We start from the raw sequence: 20,366 nt of genomic DNA, 5'->3' as shown, positions 1-20,366 counted from the left end.
CTGAGCGTCCTTTGTTTTTGCTCATCTGCCTGTAACAGAGAAGTTAATTTCACAATTCCCAAGGTGATGGATCTTTTTTTTAAGCTTTCAAAAGTGCTGAGAGTATCCCTAGGAGCGTTATTATCTCAGTGTGAAGTAGTCCTATGACTCATGAGGCTTTTTTTTCCTCAGCACTTTATAAATTCCAGAAGTATTTTAATGCTGATTTTGGCTTTGCTTTGGAGAAGATTTCACATCCTTCACCAAAAACTGTAACTGAATGAAAACTCTGAGCTCCTGTTTCTTTTTTCTGTATTATTCATTTGAAGGTTGTGTGCTTCATCCATAATATGGTTCCACTGTAAACTTTTCAGAGTAGTGATAGTTGTGTGCATATTAAAGTGATGCCGAACACATGAAGATACTCCTAAGAATTTAATAGATGCTTATTTATTGTAATTGCTACAGCAACCTTTTTTTTTTTTTTTTTTTTTTTTTTTAAATAGGATTAATCCTGAGAAGATTACAGACATCCAAAAGAGGATGCAGGCTTTCTTAGCTCAAGATCAGGAATTAAAAGAGAAAGCTCAAAGGGTAAGTAATCATTTCAGAGTTTGAATTTAGTTGCCACAGTTTTGAAGAAGCCATTTGCTTTTTCTGTACTTAATACTTAAAAGTAAATTTTCTCTTCCCTTATATATATGTAATATATACATATATATGTATGTATAACCTTTCTATTTTGGATTAAGGCTTGGGGTAGAGAATAGCTCTTCCTGGAAGTGTTCAGAGTGTGTGAAATAGCAAGTGAGGTCAGCGGAAGGCTTTAGTCATCGCCATCCATGGATGTGTTCAAAAACCATTTGGATCTGGTGCTCAGGGACATGATTTAGTGGAGGGTTGTTAGTTATGGTAGTTTGGTCAGGTTGTAGTTGGACTCAATGATCTTTGAGGTCTTTTCCAGCCTGAGCAATTCCGTGATCCCGTGATTCTGTATTACTACTGAAGTGTCTTTGAAGCCTCTTATCTGAATGAGGTACTAATTTCTTTGAATGTTGAGCAATACAAACCTGGATCCAGTCTGTGAGAAAGCTGAAAAAATTGTTTTGAGTATCATAGGGCTGAACCCTGATAGCTGGTAAACGTTAGAACATAATGCATTTCTTTGGTTCATTCTTAGTTGTGGTAGAATCATGGAATGGATTAGGCAGGAAATGACCCTAAAGCCCACCCAGTTTCACCCCCTTGCCACACGCAGGGCTGCCCCTCACCAGCTGAGGCTGCCCAGGGCCCAGTCCAGCCTGGCCTTAAAGGCCTCCAGGGATGAGGCACGCACAGCTCTCTGGGCAGCTGTGCCACTGCCTCACTGCACTCTGAGTAAAGAATTTTTATTAACAACTAATGGAAATATCTCCTCACAGGGCTTGGTACATACACAAAAGATGTGTTCTTTCCACCCCTTATTGATAATGTGTTATCGATACACTCTGTGTATCAAAGAAATACTAGTAAAGTAAGTTACCCAAAAGGCACAGTGAGATTTCTGCTCTGTAGGTGCAGTGACCCATGTAGACCTTATGGTCTGCAGATGTTGCAACTTTCAGCTTCACAGAAAAGGTAATATTCATTTAACATAATTTTTCCCATCTGTCACTACAGAGAAAGAAGGGACTGTCATTTCTTTTTGCTGTCGCTTGCTAGACAGCAGTAGATTAATGAGATCTGCCAACTTCTACATCTGTTTCTGTAGGTTTTTAGTTATCTGGTAAAATGTTTAATAATTTAATGTATTTTGTTCCATCTCTTATTGATAGCAGCTGAGATGGGGTATAATAAAATCTTCCAGCCCAAGAATTAATTGAAAGATATGATCTGCTAGTGTGTAAGGAAAGTAGTGTGTAAGGAGAGCAGTAGATGGCTAATTTAACAACCAAGTACTACTTTGGAACAAATGATACAATTCATTGATGAATAAATGTTAACTTATCAGAAAATCACCTGCTTTTGGTGCGGGAAAGAGTATTGAAATTCTATGTAGCAATTTGATATTATTTATTTACAATTGGAATAGGAATAAAGCTGTAAATAGAGCTATCAGTGATGACACAAGTGCTAATTTCAAGAAATGGAGGCAGAAATATACTACGTAAAAGAAGATAGAAAGCTGAATGCTAAAGGACGAGCAGGAATCTGTCCTTTGGAGAAAGGTGGAGGGAAAATACAGCACAAGATTAAGTTGTCCTGTTACATGGTGGTTCCAGTTTTCCTGGTGAGCATCATGGATTAATTGCAATGTCAAGCTTGAACTGATATTAGTAGATGTCTTGTAGTGAATTTATGCTGACCAGCTGAGCTGTGTTCATCGACTGCAAGTTTATGATTAGCTGGTGGCAAAGGCAAGGTGATATGAATTATCCTAGGCTTTAGTGAAAGACACCTACATTGAGTTGAATTGCTTTGTTAGCCAGTGGCTACAGTTAAGTCAAGGCACTTCAGACTGATAGTACCTTGGTCTAATTTTGTTTCCTTGTGATTCAGTTGTCAGAATAGAGTAGCATCATTTGGAAATTCAGGAAGGGAGAAAAAAAATGTCAGCAATGTTTCTTTATTGGCTAAGTTGCTGTATTTGCTTTCTGGTGAAAATAAAAGGGCACATTACTGGCAAATTCAGCATGTTGGTTTGCTTTAATGAAATATTTGAATATTCAAAGTTGTATCACTTCAGTCGTACTAGTAAATTTTGGCTGATGGATATTGTGGGAAAGAACTTCAGTCTGAAATCCATTAACAGTGAAATTCTGTTTCTGTTTAGAGCAATGATATCGTAGATGCCATATCTAAAATGGTAATTTTGTGTGTCGGTAATTGAATGAAGAGCTTCTTTTTTTAAAAAATACTTTTATTTTATTTCAGTGTTTTGTATCCTACTTACGTTCCGTGTACTTAATGAAGAACAAGGAAGTATTTGATGTTTTCAAATTGCCTCTAGCAGAATATGCCCTGTAAGTATGACAGAAAATATAATATGGAAAGTGAAAAGTGTAAAAAGAAGTCTTGCTGCATTTTTTAGCTCTAAAAAGCTTATTTAATTGTTAACACGTAAAATTGGAAGGTTTCTTGTATTCATATTTTCATGTTTATGCTGTTTCCTATTTTAAAACTCATTTTAAATAGGGGTTTTGTGTAAAAACAATGTGACTACGAAAAGAGACAAATCATACAGCAGAAGGTACAGTAAAAGACATAACTTATTGAGTAAAAGGATACAGAACAAGTAATTCTTGTTCAGATACACCCTCCAACCATATAGCTACATGTTGTCTATCTTAATACATTACTTAATAAGAAATCGAGATGTCCAGTTTTGGATACAACAAAGATGTTGTTCCATGGATGTAAATTACTTTTCAGAAGATACTTCAGGCTTTGTAAAGGTGAAACACTTCTTCACTGGTCTGAATAGCGTGTACTTTACTATAGTAGCTTTTGTGCATATATTCCACGTTTTCTTATGGGAGGGAAATTAATTCTGACAGTTTGACATTAAAGATGACAACCATCTGAGATTGTTTGAAAATGTGAAGCTTTGGAACAGTCTCAGGGGACTTGGGGTAGTCAGAAGGGAACAGGAGGGTGCTCAAAGATGCATAATAAATTGATTTTATGTGTCTCTGGAATTTTATACAGAGACGACATAAGTCTTCGAACTTGTTAGTACATGGCAGAACGAGCTAAAATGTGACAAATTACTCAACTGTGAAACACCTGGTCTTCCTGTGCTATGCTTCAATTAACACGATTCTGTTTTTTGTAAGGTAATAAACCTGTTATGAAATATGCTTTGTGGACTAAGAAATTTTTAAGAGAACAAGGAAAAAGTTGAGCAATTTCATTACAGCCATTGCCTGTCCCTTCAACTGTGTGGTTTGTCAGCATCTTTAAAACTGAATCGTGGGTCTTGCTGTGCTGAATGACAGAAGACGAGGACTGAAAGGACTGAGCACAAAAATTTAATCACTGTTTTAACAAACCTACTAAGATACGATGGTAGTGATGAAGTCTAGGAATCTCAGTACCTCTTTCTGAATTTCAGCATTTAGTATCAGATATCTATGTAGACAGAATAGTCTACAGTTCTTCTTGGCCATCTGAGCCAATATTTGATCCTTCATAAAAGATGATTCTAAACTCAGCCAAGTTGAGATACGCCATTGCTGTGATAAAATGGAAATAGCTGGGCAGTTTTTGGATAGAGCAGAACAAATTATGTGGAATACATGGAAGCATAATAAAAAAGTCAGTAGATAATACATGGAAGAGATAATTTGGAGTTTCTCTCTGAGCAGTTTCTCTTGGCTCTCTTCTTTCTCTCTTCCAGACCATAAGGCTTGCCTGCATACACCATGCAGTCCTCTGCCTTTCCATTCACTGCACATGCCATAGCACATGGAATCTCCTCAGAATTATTTCTTCAGGGACTTACTGCTAGCTCAATAGATGTTACTCTGCTAAAAATCCTAGAGAGAAAACACACTGCACTCAGTTTGTATTTCAGTATGTCAGGCCTCTGTTGCTCTTTTACCTGGCTTGTCTGTGCTCTGGGATTGTTTTCAGTGCTACTGACAGAGTCTGCAGAAAAGCAGTGGTCTTTAGATAACTCTGAAAGTAATGCCTCCAATTAATTTCCATGGAAACTGCAACAGACACAAAGAGCACAATAACACTGTCTGAAAGAGCAGATTCACAGCTACAAGATGCTGTTTCTCAGCATAGCCACCACCATTAGCTATGCATTTGTGCTAGCTATGAACAGGAACCTCCATGCCCTGCTCCTCGAACTCTGCACCAGTGGAGGTGACCCACTATTTCACAGCTGCTATGATGGTCTTGTTGGTAGGAAACTGTTGCCTGTGCAGTTTAACATTCACCCCTCATACATAAGTATTCTTAGAGACACTGTGACCTCTGAGCTGTGATATGTTTGTATTTTATCCAATATCCTCTCATTACAAATTGCTATCAAGAATAATTTGCTGGAGGAAGACTTAATCAGGCCCGTGAACAGAGCCAGCCTTCAGGTGTCATGGAGGAGGACCTCTGCAGTGTGTAAAAGAGAATTTGTCTTTTCATTGCAAAAAACAGTGCTGAAAATGTAAGCAAAGGTAAACAAATAAGAGTGGAAAGGAATAGCAAGTCACTCTGGTTAGGAGACAAGATAAAAAGGAAGTGGGGAATATTTGCTTTTTACTTCTTAGGCTGTTTAGCACATTTCAGTCTGGGGCAATATCTTAGCAGGCAAGTCTGCTGGACTTAGGTTAGTTGCTGCTCTAAGGAGCTACTCGTGTTTTCCTTGTGATTTCCAGGAGGAATGCAGCATATTTTGTGTTTACCTCTTCACAGATACATGGAGAATAAAGAAAGCAGGCTGAAGGCAAGTTGTTTGGGAAATGTCTAATGCACACAACTTTGTACCCAGCTGAATAGACTATTGTTGCTTACAGATCAGTGTTACAGAACAGCAGGTAGCTGCAGGTGCTGTTAGACACGAAGTGGGTGGTACCAGGACGCATGATCCATCTCTCTAAACCTGTGTCTTGTCACTGAGCAGAGAAAAAGCCACCCCACTGCAGCTGTAGCCTTGATCCTTATGTAGTGGTCAGGACAGAAGGTTTGGTTTGTTGTCCTGCTCTGGCTGCTGTCAGCAAGCACAGAGCTGCCCAGATGTTCTGTGGACAGAGCCAGTTGTGGGTTTGCACATTGCAGCCCTTTGGTACTGCTTGGCTTTCCTTTTTGCTGTCATTGTGCATCTTTTCCTAAACACAAGCCTCTTGAAATTAATGGCCTGGCCTTGATTAGTTTTTCCCAGTTGGTTGCAATTTTGTATGCCTGTAAGCAGACACAGTATTTCCCAAGATCCCTTTTAGTGATGTGGAGCTTGGGCATTTTTCACATTACTCTCCCTCAGCTTCCTGTGAGACCCAGCCTTCCCTTCCTGAGCTTTCTATGGATACTTCTGTGAGCATCTGAGCTTTCAGGTCCTGTCATGCAGACCCCTGAACAAGCTGCAGTCTCCTCTCTCAAAGCCCAGGCTTATTATGCTCTTACTCATCATTTTCATTTCTCCCAGGGTCTTGCACTTCCTTAACTGCTCATAGTATAGCCAAGTCTGTTACTGACCTTCACTTACCTGAGAAGTGTTTGCATATGCATGACGAACAGTAGCTGCAGTAGAGTGCCTTCCATGGCTGGCTGACCTTGCCAGGTTCTAGAAATGGTCTTTGATACATCCTAGAAATGTGTTACTTAGGCACTTAAATGGTTTTGAGCAGGTACCAGGGTTGTTCAGGCACTGATAACACCAGGTCCTGCCATGTGGAGGCACAGAATCATAGAATCTCTATCTTTGCTGCTTCTCTTGGATGCTCTCTTAAGAGTTTTATGCTCTCCTTGTAGCGTGGCACCCAAACCTGCACCCAGTGCTGGAGGTGAGGCGGAACAGTACAGAGCAGAGGGCACAGCCCTTCCCCCTGCCTTGTGGCAGCTCTGGGCCTGGGGTACCCCAGAGTCTGGTTGGCCGTTTGGGCTGCCTGAGCGCTGTGTCCACCAGTCTGTACCTATATCCAGTATCCAGGGTTGTCCCAGGTGCAGAATTCAGAAGAGAAGGACATGCTTTGTTTTTTTCAGGGCTTGGGCTGTAGGTCATCGATCCGTGACAGCTTCTTTTTGGCATCATCTCTGATTCTGGCTCAGAAACTCCTGATGATCTTGGTCCCTCTTTTTATTAGTTAAGTGCCTTGCATTTGATCTCCTTAGCATAGACTTGAAACTTGCTAACCAAAGAACACAGCAAAAGCAATTTTTTCTGTTTACTTTGGTTACTAATCAAAACCACCTGGAAAGCCTGTTAATTCAAATTTGTGTCACTTCAGTTGACTTGATTTCTCCTATTTTCAAATGCCTGTACATTCTGCCTTATGAGTACATTTTAAAAGCTTTATACAAAGCACACGTTTTCTTTTGAGATTCTGGAGTATTTACTTTTTTCCAGACTATTTTAAGTCATTTCCTGAACCTGTTTTACTGTAGAAGAAATCACTGTGTTACGCTTTTATGTGTTCCTATAATTCTGAACAAGTTTACCGATGTGGTATGTTTGTGTTTATTAAGTGCTGTAACTTCGTATCAGAATGAAAAGCTAATTTGCATAAAAATTGGTGTCGTGCAGAAATGATGACAGATTATTTACAACTGTCTGGTGTTTCAAAAAGGACTGGAAGGAAAAGCTCATTTATATGTGAAGCTCTTTTAGAACATCTGAACTCTCGATTGGAAAAATGGTTAAGAGATATATTCTGAAGGAACAGTTGCATCAACAACATGAGGAGACTTTCAACAGCTGTAGAATGCTTTTCTCAAAGTATTCCCTGTTGGGAAGGTACTATAAAAAAGAGATGGCAGTGACCTAAAATTCTCAAGTTTCTGTAGGAATTCTTATAATGGGAAGTGTCTGGAGGATTTTTTTTTGTGCACAGATTTGTCTAAGCTTATCTGCTATTATTTTCTTAGCAATATTAAACCTCTCTGCCTACCCCCAAGTCTGTGAGCTGTGTTGCTTGGTGTCACAGGTTACCTCACAAAACCATGACACTTGGCTTGGATCATTTCATTTGTGGTAATTCTGGTCTTTTTCTCTAGGATTGGTAAGGAAAAATGGCAAACATGCAGAATATCTTCTCAAATACAGTCTTCTCCTGTTTTGCTGCTTTATAATATTTCTGAATGTTGGCTATTTTTTGTCCCCTGACATAAAGCATATTAGCATAAGAATAACTGGGTTTAATAATAGTGCTGTGGCACTCAGTTATGCATGCCACAGAGCCAAAGCTTTGCTGTAGGAATAAAGGCAGGTGACATTTCTTTTAAGGTGTAAGTGTCTCTCCCAGAGCTATTCCTGCAGTGTATCTGTACTGTTTGTTCTTCCAATCACCATAAGATGGTAGGGATAATGTTCTGGCTGTAGTTCTAGCAGTGAAGGATACCGACTTGATCAGGGCTCTGTACTTGATGTGACATCTGTGTGTCTTCAAGACCAAGTTATACCATTGTTCCTTCCACTTCTTTCAATATAGATCATATTTAATTTGCTCTTGTCTGCAGGTTTTCACATTCATTTTTTCTTTGCTCTTCTCCAGTGCTATTTCAATTGTTTCATTTTCATTCCTCATTTTCATTTGCATCTTTCAGCCTGCTGTGTTCTGTTGTGTGCCAAACACTATTTTGTAAATATGTTGATCAAAGTGTTTAAGCTTCAACAACCATAACTAAAATTGAAGCACTTGAGCTGTTGGCGGGGTCTTCTAATTTAGTAAAACTTTTTGTATCTACCTTTCAGATTAATGTATTTGTTTAATTCCTTGCTTTAGATCGCTTGGTCTTGCAATGGCACCTCGTGTGAGATTTCTTCAGAGAGTTCAGAAACAGTTATCAGTGAAAGAGACATCTGAAGAGGGAAATCCCTTGAAAGAGACTGAGCAGAACAAAAATAGCACCTCCTCACTGAATAAGGAAGGAATGGAAGAATGCAGAATTAATTCTAGTGGAAAGTTGTCTGGTAACAGATCAAAGGAAAAGGAGGGAAGGAAAGAAACTGAACAATATTCTCCTTCTAGTGAAGGCAGTGAAGAGGATGACTCTGAATGTGAATCAGGAGAGGCATCTGAACAGGAGGGAAAAGAAGGTGCTTTATCAAGCAGGGTTCCAGACACAAACTCCATGCAGTTCTTTGAAGATGATGATGATGATGATGATGATGATGATACTAAAGATCTGGATTTGCTGACAGTGAAGCGGCGGAATGTTTTTGACTTGGAATCTAAAGATAGTCCAGCGCTGGTAAGTGTACTTTACATTAAGACTTATGAATCTTAATGATTTTCTTTTGAACATCCTCTGGAAAGGAGAAAATTCTGCTCTTAGCAATGCACTTGCTTGAAGTCACATGTCTTGCCTGCAAGTATTAGAGATTGGAATTGCTCCCAGATGATAAGTGGTGTGACTTATGCTGTTATAATTTTGTATTCCTAGCATAAAATAATATTATTTGCATAACATATGTACTTGTAGTAGTTATAATTTATGTTTAGTGATCTGAACACTTGACAATTTTTTGAGATAATTAGCGCCTCTTTACTATTTTCCTTTACCTTTCTGCTACAACCCGTAGTCCTAATTTTGATGATGCTATTGGGTTTATGACACCAGGAACCAAATTGCTGTACGTGATGAGCTGTTTCTTAATACTGATCGTAAGAAATAATCTTTACATTAACATAAAGATCCATTAGTGTAAAGATCTTCACAAATTTTGCTTTCAGCAATACCTTTGCTACTAGGAATTGATCCAATGTCAGATAACAGGTGAGCACTTCTTATAAAACATGATTATAAAGACTATTAAAAATAATTATGTAGATTTTTTATTTCCTTTACCAGAACTATTAGCTGTACTATGGGTTGCTCTGTGCTTAGTATTCTGTAATGTGTTGATTTCATTTAACCTTAAATACAGTGCCTTGGCAAGGTGTTTTTTCTATGTTTTTTTTTCTTTTCATCCCATAAAGCAGATCTGGGAAGTGCATGTTGTGAACTTTTTTTATCCTTTCCTATCTAGCAACTATTTCTCTGTAGTAAAGATCTCCAAGTGAAACAGCCTACTGTTTCAGCAAGATATATTTCTTAACACGTGAGGGGAGTCTCCTGTTAAGCAGCGTATTTATTTTTTCAACTGATATTTAAATTTTTTCCTTTTCTGGGCTGTTACTTAACAGCACACGGCACTTGTCCTGAACTTTCGCTAATCAGCCCACTAACCGTATTTATAAACAGCATCTTTCCTTTAGTATTTAGTGTGTATAAAATGGTCTGATCAGCTAACTTTGTCAAGGCCAAGCACTTGAACTCTCTCTGCTGCCTTCAGGAGGTTGACAGTTTCCCATCTGTGGCCAGAAACATGGCAGAGGATGGGTGTACTTAGGGGACTACGTTGCTTTAGGGATCTTGTTTCTGTTCCTCTTGTTCTAAAACTGAATTATCTGTTCTTTGTCAGCCCATGGCTGCAATGTTTATTATTCTGAGTGAACGAGGCACGAGCTTGCACGTTGTTTGCTCTGGAAGTAATGCCTCCTATTTATTTTCCTGGAAACATCAGCAGATACGAAGTGCAAACAGGGGCCTCAGCAGCTCCTTGTATGTTTTCCCCTCCAGACCCTTCACCATATTTGCAACCCTCCTTTGGACACTCTGTGAAAGTTTTATATCTGTTTTATGTTGTGGTGCTCAAATTTACCTAAACATGTCTTAATTTTTAGCTTGTGGGGTTACTGAAAAACGCAATGTTTTTATGCATAAAAAGGTTTGATAATCATAGTGCAATTAGCATGTACTCAGTATTATTCATTGTTATGCTAACATTATTTAAATTATCCATTTAAAGTGCATTTAAAAATATTTGGGGCGTCAATGTTACTTGAAAATAGTCTCTGATGAGTATCTTTGTTTTTAATGCTAAATTCATGAAATTGGTTGTTGCATTTTCAGATGCAAGGAGTGCACTTTAAACATTATTTGTTATAGAACTAAGAGTAGTCCTATAATAGGTTTTCCTTTGTCTTGCTTGTTCTTCATCTTGCACATGCAGTCGGACTCCCCTTCTGCTACCAAATTTCCACTTTTACAACAGAGAATGTTGAACTACTGAATTTTTACTGAATTTTTCAAGGAAATACAGTCTGCACCAAATTGAGGACATGGTCCTTCGAAATTTCTTCTGTGGTGTTGATAAGAAAGCTGTTACTATACAGGTGAATCAAATCTACTTTTTTAGGTAGTAATTAGTTCTGATTTCTTCTCTTACACTGGCTTTTTTATTCTGATTGGGATTTTATTACCTTCTGTTCCATGCAGTGAGATACACTGCTAAAAAAAATGAGATTGGTAAAAATCTATTTGAAGCATCATCTTCTTCCTCTTACCAGCTCTTCTTAACTCATGTTCTTGCAGGTAAATTCATGTCAAATGTGTGACCTGGTCTCCTTGATGCTTTTCTGGAGATGGCAGGCTAGAAAACAACATAGGAGGCAGAAGAGGAGGGGTGAAGCTGGCTGACTTGAGGTGGTGATGATTCCCTCAGGGATAGCCCTCTTTGCTCCTGCTGTAGCAGCATCTGGTATCTGAGAGAACAGAGCAGCCTGATAGCTAGGGAAAGAGTTATTCCTTGGAGGCACATTGCAAGGTTAGCATTCTGGCTGAGTAAATAGCTAGGTTGTTTATGTTTAAATTATAAGTCAATATGCTGATATACCATAAGTTCTTCCTGCAGAACTGGCCTTAGGTTTCTATCCTACTAACTGCGAGCTTGTGTGTTTCTGGTTGAATTGAAGTAAGTTATGATTTATATGAAATACAAAACATTTGCATAGAAGTGAAGTAGGCCTACATTCGGGTATTAGCCAAAGTGCTGTAAAAGCAGAGTGTCCTGAAAAAATTTCTTACATCAGCCATGAGCGGGAATTAAAGCTGCTGATAGAACCTCTTTATGCACAACAGCAAGTGCTGAAGGCATCCTATAAAGTGGGTGGAAAATTGTAAGGAAATCACAATTTCTTAGCACATGGTTTTAATAACTTAAGTACAACTGGAACTTGTTTTTTAAGAAACAATGTGATGTTCACTTATATCAGATATAAATCAGATATTGATCTCATTGAGGAGTGCTTCTGGGAGCTGTCCGTGGAGGCAGTGCTGAAACCAAGGTCAGCAAAAACTTTTTTTTTTCTCTTGGACACACTTTTCAGATTTTCTTTTTGCCTGTCATCATTCTGTTTAAATGGGACATCCATGAATTTCTTGTTAGGTTGAGGTGTGTAGCAGAGGCTTCTGAGGCAGACATTCATAAGAACTCGTAATCAGTTTTAGATTCCAGATCTGTTGGTCACTTATTATTTTAGAATAATCTTATTTCTCTGCTTCATTATTATGCTTTTGAGTTTGTCTGGATTAGCAGCCTTTCATTTTGCTTCAAATGCATCTTCAGATTTTTCTCTGTCGATTTCCATTTCAGTTAATTTTTTAGAGACTTAGTGAGATCTTCTGTAGTGTATGAAAAATTCACTGCAATTGTTTCTTTTGCCTCTAAGGCAGCTTTCTGGATGTTTGTGTCAGTTGCTGTGCTGTTAGGAAAACTGAAAAATCTATAGGATTAAAATCTTGTCTCTGAGTTACGGGTGAGCTATAGACTTCAAAGAAACGGCTGCTATGTATCTCTTAAAATGGTCATCCTGAGTGTTTTTAGTCATGTTTCAAATCTGGATAGAATGTACTATTTGGGAATTTCATTCTAAGATTTGCCCTCCTCATAGATCTTAGCTGTACATGTCACTACCGAGTAAGTACTCAATTCTAATGTGGATGGTGTTGTTCTGTGGAAAGTTTTACATTTGAAACTGCTTCTGAGCCTTTGTGAGCTGTATTTGTTTTGATGTCTACAGAGCACCTTATGGACCTTTGGTGGCTTTTGTAATGAAGAATGCAGTATAGAAGGGTGCCTTGTGTCAGAGACTTGCTTTTACCCTTTCAGTTACACCCTTTGAGAAGTGCATTCTCCTAGAGCCAGGAAAAGCTTCCTCAGTTCTGATGTCAGTTGCTCAAAAGTCAGTATCTTCTCGAGGAGCGTGCTGCTCATCTTCTAGCAGAAAAGCTGTTTACGAAGTTGCTGATGAATGAATTATGCTCCTGAACCAATCAGGGCCACCTCTTTATTATAGTTGATGGTGATATGGCTTAAAAAATCCTTAACTCTGTGTGCTCCCTAAAGCAGGTTCACAAGTCTTCTCCACTGTACTGAATCTACTGCATTATTACATAGATTGCCGTCCTGGCAAGAAGAAGCTGTTTTCAAAGCATTTCTGTGGTTAAGTTACACTGAAGCAATGCAAAACTCACGTTCCACCACACGAGTCTTGAATCTGTTCTTTGATGAAGATGGTCTTTCTGGTGTGTCTATGGTAGCAGTGTAACGCATTGCTTACATGATCGTGTTGCAGTGTGTAAGCTGGTGTGAGTTCAGGTTGCAGCAAGGCACACTTTGACTTTTGATTAAATGAGATCCAAGATGACTGTGATGCATGGTTTTGTATCTCAGAAATTATGAGGGTACTGAATGATTTAACATGATTCATTAAAATATCATTCATTAAAAACTCCTAGCAGATTATTCAAGCCTGCAGAAAGACCTTCACTTTCATTGTCCTTAATCACTGATTTGTAGCTTTGTTTGATAAATCGCAGTAGTTTCGTAGATGAAGATGAGCGAACCAAATACTCTGTATTAGAATTACTTTGTTTCAATCAATATTCTCTGAATCCACCGGATTTGTATATTTTGAAGTGCTGCAATTTCCTTTAAGATTAGTAGTGCCTGAATGCTTGCTGGGTGATGGCACAGGCATTATAAACAACTGTGACATACTTTTTGCATGAGTGATTTTCTAAAAGTTAAGTACTAATACTGTGAGATGCTACTAGAAATTATAGAGCACTAATTTTCAAAGGAAATGCTGTTTCCTGAAATAGTAATAAAGCAGAACAACTGATAAATGCATCCTCAACCTATCCCGACAACCGTCAGCAGTGCTTATAATAAAAATCACAAGAACTATTCCTCAGTTCTTTATGTGGATATCTTCCCTGGCCCGACAAAGTGCCCATACATGTTTTTAACAACATTTTGGGGCAGATTTCTGAATTCTTATCTCTCCTGTGCAGTGTTAAGCTGGAATAATTCAATAGCTGTAGAAAGAAAATCATGATTACAGTGAAGATTCGTGCGCTATGAGTCAAAATGAAGGTCTCAATAATTCATTACAGAATCACTAGTATGCAAATTGTAGTTTAATTACTATTTTAAAGGGAAAATGTGTAGCACACTATTTCCATATTCCAGTGTGAAGACTGATTGGAAGATAGGACAATGATTTCAGAAAGCTGTTCGGTCCCTTTGAGCTAACGTTCCTCATTCCCATCGGACTTCGGTTTGAACAGCTGTGAAGTGATGGAGTAGGTGAGCCAAGCATGAGGGGCTTTCTGCCTGCTGCACACTGGGCTCTGCTCCAGCTTGGTTGAAGGAACAGCTACAGCCACTGGGGTAAAGGTCTTTTGAAGGAGCATTATTCTGAATGAGCGAGAGGAAAATAAAGCAATTAGGGTGACAGCTTCTAGTCTTACTCATGTCAAAAGTAAGTGAGCTATAGATTGCCTTGGGCCAGCCTGGCATGGAAGTTTTAGTGGTGTCCCATCCTTCATTATCTATAGCTCGTTGCTCCTTTGCTGGCTCTCTGCTTATTTCAGTGCTGGGCTGCTGCTCTCTTTGCTTGAGCTGCACGTGTTTTAATCCTTCAGCAGGAAATGTCCATCTCCTTGGTGCTTGCCAGATCAAGACAGGTTGTCTCACCTGCTCATTTGCAGCCCCATTTGCACTGTGTAAATGCCTGAACAGAAATGGGGCTGTGCTTGAGCCACGAGATGTCTGGCAAATGTGCCTCCAGAAGCTTGAAGGGGGTACAGCAAGAAATCCCTCATAGCAGTGTATGGATTGCTATGTGTGTGAAATGCTAGCTAGTGCTACCACAGTTCATCCCAAACCAGCGCTGTGGAAGCTGCCCTCCCTGCAGAAGCTGGTGTCTGACCCCTGCGCTGTGCTGCTGGCACACCTGCTCACCTACTAAGCTGATGTTTAGAAAGTGCTCATGAAAGCAGAGCTCGATTCTCTGAGGAAGTGCAGCTGTATGTCCTTGTTGACTTCTTAGAGAGATGTTGGTGAAGGACCTTAATGACTTTCCTGTCTCCCTAATCTCCAGTTCACTGAGTGAAATTAATAATAGTTACTGTTTTGTTTACATTGGCAGTTCCATATCTTGGCTCAGAGATAGAATGTGCCTTCAAACACTGGCGTTGCTGTGGCAGCTTTCCATCAAGTTCACAGTGCAAGGGCAGTGTCTTGCAGAGCATAAAAGGACAATGTGTATTTCTGTCTCCATAGGTCTTCTTTTGCCTTGGTGGAGAAATTACACATCTACCTTATGATTTTGAAAAATACTATGTTTTACAGTAATCTCTCTTCCCATATGTACAGTCCTAGTCTGAGTTTTATTGGTCTGTTCTTTGGGTTTTCCATTGCCACAGAAATGACAGATTCATGAGCCGTTTTTTCAGCCTGATCCCTCGGAAGCCCACGTGGTATCATAGTATCATAGTATCGTGCGAGTTGGAAGGGACCTTAGAGATCATCGAGTCCAACTCCCGGGTTTCGAGCCCCCTGTGTAGCGAAGCGGCACTTCTACCCCTGCGCCACAGGGGGTGGATTCGAACCCGGGCCCTCCAGTGCCGCAGGCAGCAGCTTAAACCACTGCGCCACTGGGGGCACACACCCACTGGGGGCACACACATCAGCAGATTTTTGTCTCCCTTAGCGTCACGCTTGATGCGGATTTGTACCACTTTTACACATTGACTTTTTAATATATGTGTTGATGGCTGCTGCCATTTTGAATCTTGACGATTCATCTAGTATGTAATTTTTCTGCAGATCTTTAGTGCTGCAGTTGTTACATTTCATGGATATAAAGGGAAGTGATAATCTGGTCTGAGCTCTCCGGGTACCATAACCCTGTTAATTTACTCTGGCACTCATGTCTTGAATGCAAAAATTGTTGCTTTTGCTTTCAGGAGGCATCTTACCTGTATCTGAAGGCATAAAGAGGTTCAAAATCCACTGCTGGTATTAATTTGTTCTGTGATTTAACACAGCATTACTGTTACATCAAATTAAGGGTGAGGGGGGAGGGAGAATGAGGACAGGAGCTGAGAATAGAGAAATTCCAGTAAATATTTCTTTGGCCAGCAGGAGAGAATTATTTTAGTATACGAGAATCTGAGAAGAAAATGTGATACTGTTATGGAGGAGGTGAATGATGTGGTATAAATTGAAAATGCAATGTGCAAATGCAAATTAAGACAGCATTTAGCTTAGGGACAGTTCATTACTGAATGCTGTCGAATTTTGCAAGTGACTTGGAAGGCATCCCATAGCTCCTTTGGAATGGGAAAGATGGTGTAGGTGTTGGAGGTTGAATATTTTGACTGACTGAACTTAAGTTTCTGCTGGCTGGGTCAGGCGTTGCAATTAGCTCAACAGGACAGGCATTGCAACAAAAGGAAGTTTTCTGTAGATAAACTTTCTGTCTTTGGTTTCAAGGTCAGCATTTACACTAAGCCAAGGAAAGGTTTTGCTTTCATTATCCAGTGTTTTTGTTGTGGTCCACTCTTGATCCTTTTTAAAATGGGGGAAATTTAAAACGTAAGTTACTTTAACTTCTGTCCTTTTTCAAGAAGCATTTTATTTTTAGTACAGCTGAATTTTTCAGTGGGTCAGTGAAGCCAATCAGTTGTGACATTTCTCTGTTACTGCTCATCTTTTTATGTGGTTGGAAAAATAGCATCTTCATATTTTAATTTACCTTTGGACACTTTTAAAGACACTTGTAAGCAATAGAAGTCTTCTATGATGTAAGGAGAACATTGCTAATGATGAAAACTGAGACAGCTGTAATGGAATATTAACTGGATATAAATAGAGAAGAGATGAATAAATAGAGGTATAAGAAATGCTAATTTTTTTAGAGGAAAAGCATTGGAGAAGGAAATGTAACTTTTGATTGTTCCTGTCAGGTGTGAGCATATCACTGGATTGCAGGCCTTAGTTTCTCACTTGTAGCTTTTCCTTTTTGTGCTGAAATTTCAGCTAAAAGGAGTTTCACACGAAGCTGTTGTTGTGTACTTGCCTTCCCTGGAGGTGAGGACACATGTGACTGCTTTCATGTGACATGAGCCCTGTGGTCTCTGAGCTGGGCACTGCTGTACCAGCATTTGTACTGTGCTCCTGCAGGCTGACTGGGAGCTGCTGTGATTGAGACAACTCTCAGCTGTTGTACTTTTTCTGTTGGTCTTCAGCTAGGTTAATTCCTTGCCTATGTAGCTCTGCAGGTATTTCCTTCACCTACCACAAGGCTTCCTTGTACTGGGACCTTGTGACCATAATACCTGTAGAGCCAGGTGATTCTTCAGATCTTATTCTTCTTATAGCCTGAGAGAGCTGGTGCTGTTCAGCCTGGGGATGAGAAGGCTGTAAAGTGACTTTTCAGTTTCTAAAGGGGAGCTACAGACTCTTCAGAAGAGTCTTTGGTGACAGAACAAGAGGAAATGCTTTCAAGCTTAAAGAGGGGAGATTTAGGTTAGATAAAGGGAAAAAGTATTTTACAGTGAGAGTGGTGAGGCATTGGAACAGGTTGCCCAGAGATGGGTTGGATGCCCCATCCCTGGAGACTTTCAGGGTGAGGCTGGATCAGGCCCTGGGCAATGTGATCTAGCTGTGGTGTCCCTGTGCTCTCCAGAGGAGTTGGACTAGATAACCTTTAAAGGTCTCTTCCCACTCTTAGGATTCTGTGATTCTGTTCTACTGAAAAAAGACCCAGAATAAATCAAAGCAGATCGTACTTTACATCAAGATTGTGTGCCTGTTTCAGTGTTAGGAGGGAATCAAGAAAATTCTATTCTTTTGTAGGACATTGGCTTTCATGTCAAGATAGCAATTGATAGATGTAAGATAACGTCTTCTTGGAAAGAAGGTATGATGAAGAGGATGGAAATTAAAGAGCAGTCGAATTTGCTTGAGTTTTGCATGGTGAGACGTGGTAGATGGGGAACCAATATTTTATTTTCCAGTTGCTGCTGTTGTGTCCTCATGAGGAAGGCTAAACTAAAATGCAGGACACATCTGCTTCTCTGTTTTTGCTTTTTTTTTTTTTCTTTACTGTTTCTTTACTCACAGGAACAGAAGGCTTTAGCATCCCTTCTGTCCTAGAGGAGTGATTTGTTGCATGGTTCCTGGTGAATTTTATGGTAAATCTGAAGATACCCCATTAGAAAAGGGGTAGAAATGGTAAAGAATTGAACATTTGAGCAAGAGAAACAGGAGCCGGTACTGTGGCTTCTAGCTCTCAAGTCTGAATGCTGGGGAGAAGTGAGGTCAAATCTGCATGAAATTATGAGAAGCAATTTTTTTTGCAAGTGTAACCGTATCTAAAGAGATCTCTTACAGCTGAAAAATTACTTGCTCTTTCCTGAAATTATTCATCTGGAAAAAATATTACTTCTAAGAGATACATTCCCAACTAAATTACTTCTCGTTTTGGTGGCAGGAAAGCTCAAATCTATCTTCAACTCATTTTATCAAAAACAAATTAATAAAAGTTCAGACTGAAGTGCTGTAGAGATGCACGTTCACCCGATTAATGTTTATATTAAACAAGCAGACTTGAAAATCTTGGTTAGCAATCAAAGTCATCTTTACCTTGCTTGTATTCCGGGTAGTCTTCAGCAATGCTTGTGTAGGGTTTTGTAGGACTTGGAGTGGGTGATCTACAGCTGTGGAGCTGAGCAGAGGGACTGCAGGAAATGGAGCATGTGGTAGAAGTGTTCACTTCCAGAAGTAATGTGGGTGCATACCCAAAGTAAGGAGAGGAGAGTAATGTTCCAGGTTGGGGTTTGCGAGGGGGAAGGAAAATTGTAAGCTACACTAATAATGCTTCAGCATCAGTAAAAATAAAATGAGTACTTCATTTCTCGATGCTACATCTACTAGGTTTCCTTTAAAAGTAAACCCAAACTATCATATTCTTAACTCTCTTGTGCCCTTCTGATGTAGTCCTTTAGAATTTTGCCCTCCTTTACTTGTAGCCCTCATTTATGATACGCATACAAATGCCGTGTGCTGTTGGGAGCCCTGAATATGAGCATGTTTGCAAAGAGGTGTGAAGCCCTCTCAGCGTCTTCACAGATGTCCATGGCCAGGGTTTACCACGGGGAATGTTCAGTGGGGCTCAGTGTAACAGCAGTGGAGCAGCCATATGGATGTGGGCAGTGTGAAGCAATGCACAAGTCTAGCTATGTGCTTAAACATAGAAAGTTCACTGTGGGGTGACTAGGGTTCTTCAATCATGAGAGATCATATTGTGGTCAAGAAATTCAGAGTGATAGGAGAAACCCAGTTATTATTTTTCATTGTGAACCCATTACTGCTTGTTCTACCATGTCTGGTTTGCTCATTCTTGAAGCACAGTTTTCCTGCCATATAAAAATACCCATTTTTCTTGCACAAAGGTTGCTTACAATTCTTGAGGCAGATCTGTGTTTGCTAATGTCCTGTTTGTGTACTGAGTGTCTGGAGCTGCTCTTGATTGCATTTGCAAAACGATGAAGAAATGCTGAAAGTATAAAGCTTTAGTCTCATGTTTACCTGTAATATGAATATGAATTGTGCATTCAGGCTTATGAAATAAACATCTTTTTTGTATACCTTAACGAGTAAAAATTCTACCTGATGATGTTTACAGTGCTCTGAAAGCAGGATTTCCTGTTGGATCAGTGAATTACAACCGAGTTTTGCTGCCTTGAGAGCTTTTGCCATATTCTTTCCTTCAGTGGAGGGGCTGAAATCCATTAATTAGAACGGCTAAGGACTTTCTATTGGTCTGCTATTCAAATGGACCTCCCTGAAACCCAAATGAAGTGTACAGCCTACTGAATTTGCCACGTTCAATCCAAAATGACTTGGTACAAAATAGAAATTCAGTGCTTGTGCTGTGAGACCTGGGGCATCTGAATGTCAAACTCTATCCGACAAAATTGCATTCTTCTCCTGCTTTAATAGGATTGTGCGGATAATATAGTTTAAATTTATAGTTGTCATAAGGATAAGGTCAGCAAGTAGATCAGAGATGAATTGGAATTGACCCTGTTTTATTTTCACTTGAGTTAATTTACTGACTAGGCTACCAGGCTTCCAGGATTCAGTCCATGACTAAATTGTGTGACAGATTGGAGTTGTCTTAAGCATTTAAAAATATATTTACATGTACATAAGATATTTAACCCTCGTATGTACTATATGTACAAAGCATATCTCATGCATGGAGATAGAAATCTTATATATTAATTTATGTATATTTCATTTATATACTTATGTATATATACAGATGCCTTTGTGTGTAACTGGAAAATCTGCTGACCAGATACATCTGCCCCCGGTGTCTTCCCCAAGAAAGTTTATTGCTGAGTCCCTGAACTTACCACATTTACACGAGGTTAATTTTGCCATTTAAGTGGCAAGATCCTGATGATGAATGTTTTAATTTCTGTGGTACCTCTTGCTCAGCTCGGAGAAACAAACCACGATAGCAATTCTTCGTTGAGCTTTGCAGCTGTCTGGAAGATGC

At 39.4% G+C, this 20,366-nt stretch overlaps 1 protein-coding gene across 1 annotated transcript in view; it reads left to right on the top strand.

Annotated features, from left to right (window-relative positions):
* Window positions 1–20,366, top strand: part of DDX10 (DEAD-box helicase 10) — a 152,904-nt gene that overhangs the window by 33,332 nt on the left and 99,206 nt on the right. The window contains exons 11-13 of the mRNA XM_072336499.1: window positions 486–573; window positions 2,893–2,981; window positions 8,403–8,871. Of these exons, the coding sequence (XP_072192600.1) occupies window positions 486–573; window positions 2,893–2,981; window positions 8,403–8,871 (646 nt within the window). The remainder of the gene's footprint in view (window positions 1–485; window positions 574–2,892; window positions 2,982–8,402; window positions 8,872–20,366) is intronic.

Source organism: Excalfactoria chinensis, chromosome 1, assembly GCF_039878825.1.
Source record: "Excalfactoria chinensis isolate bCotChi1 chromosome 1, bCotChi1.hap2, whole genome shotgun sequence".
Classification (NCBI taxonomy): Eukaryota; Metazoa; Chordata; class Aves; order Galliformes; family Phasianidae; genus Excalfactoria; species Excalfactoria chinensis.
The sequence above is the reverse complement of the archived record's forward strand: the minus strand, read 5'-3'. Positions and strand labels throughout refer to the sequence as shown.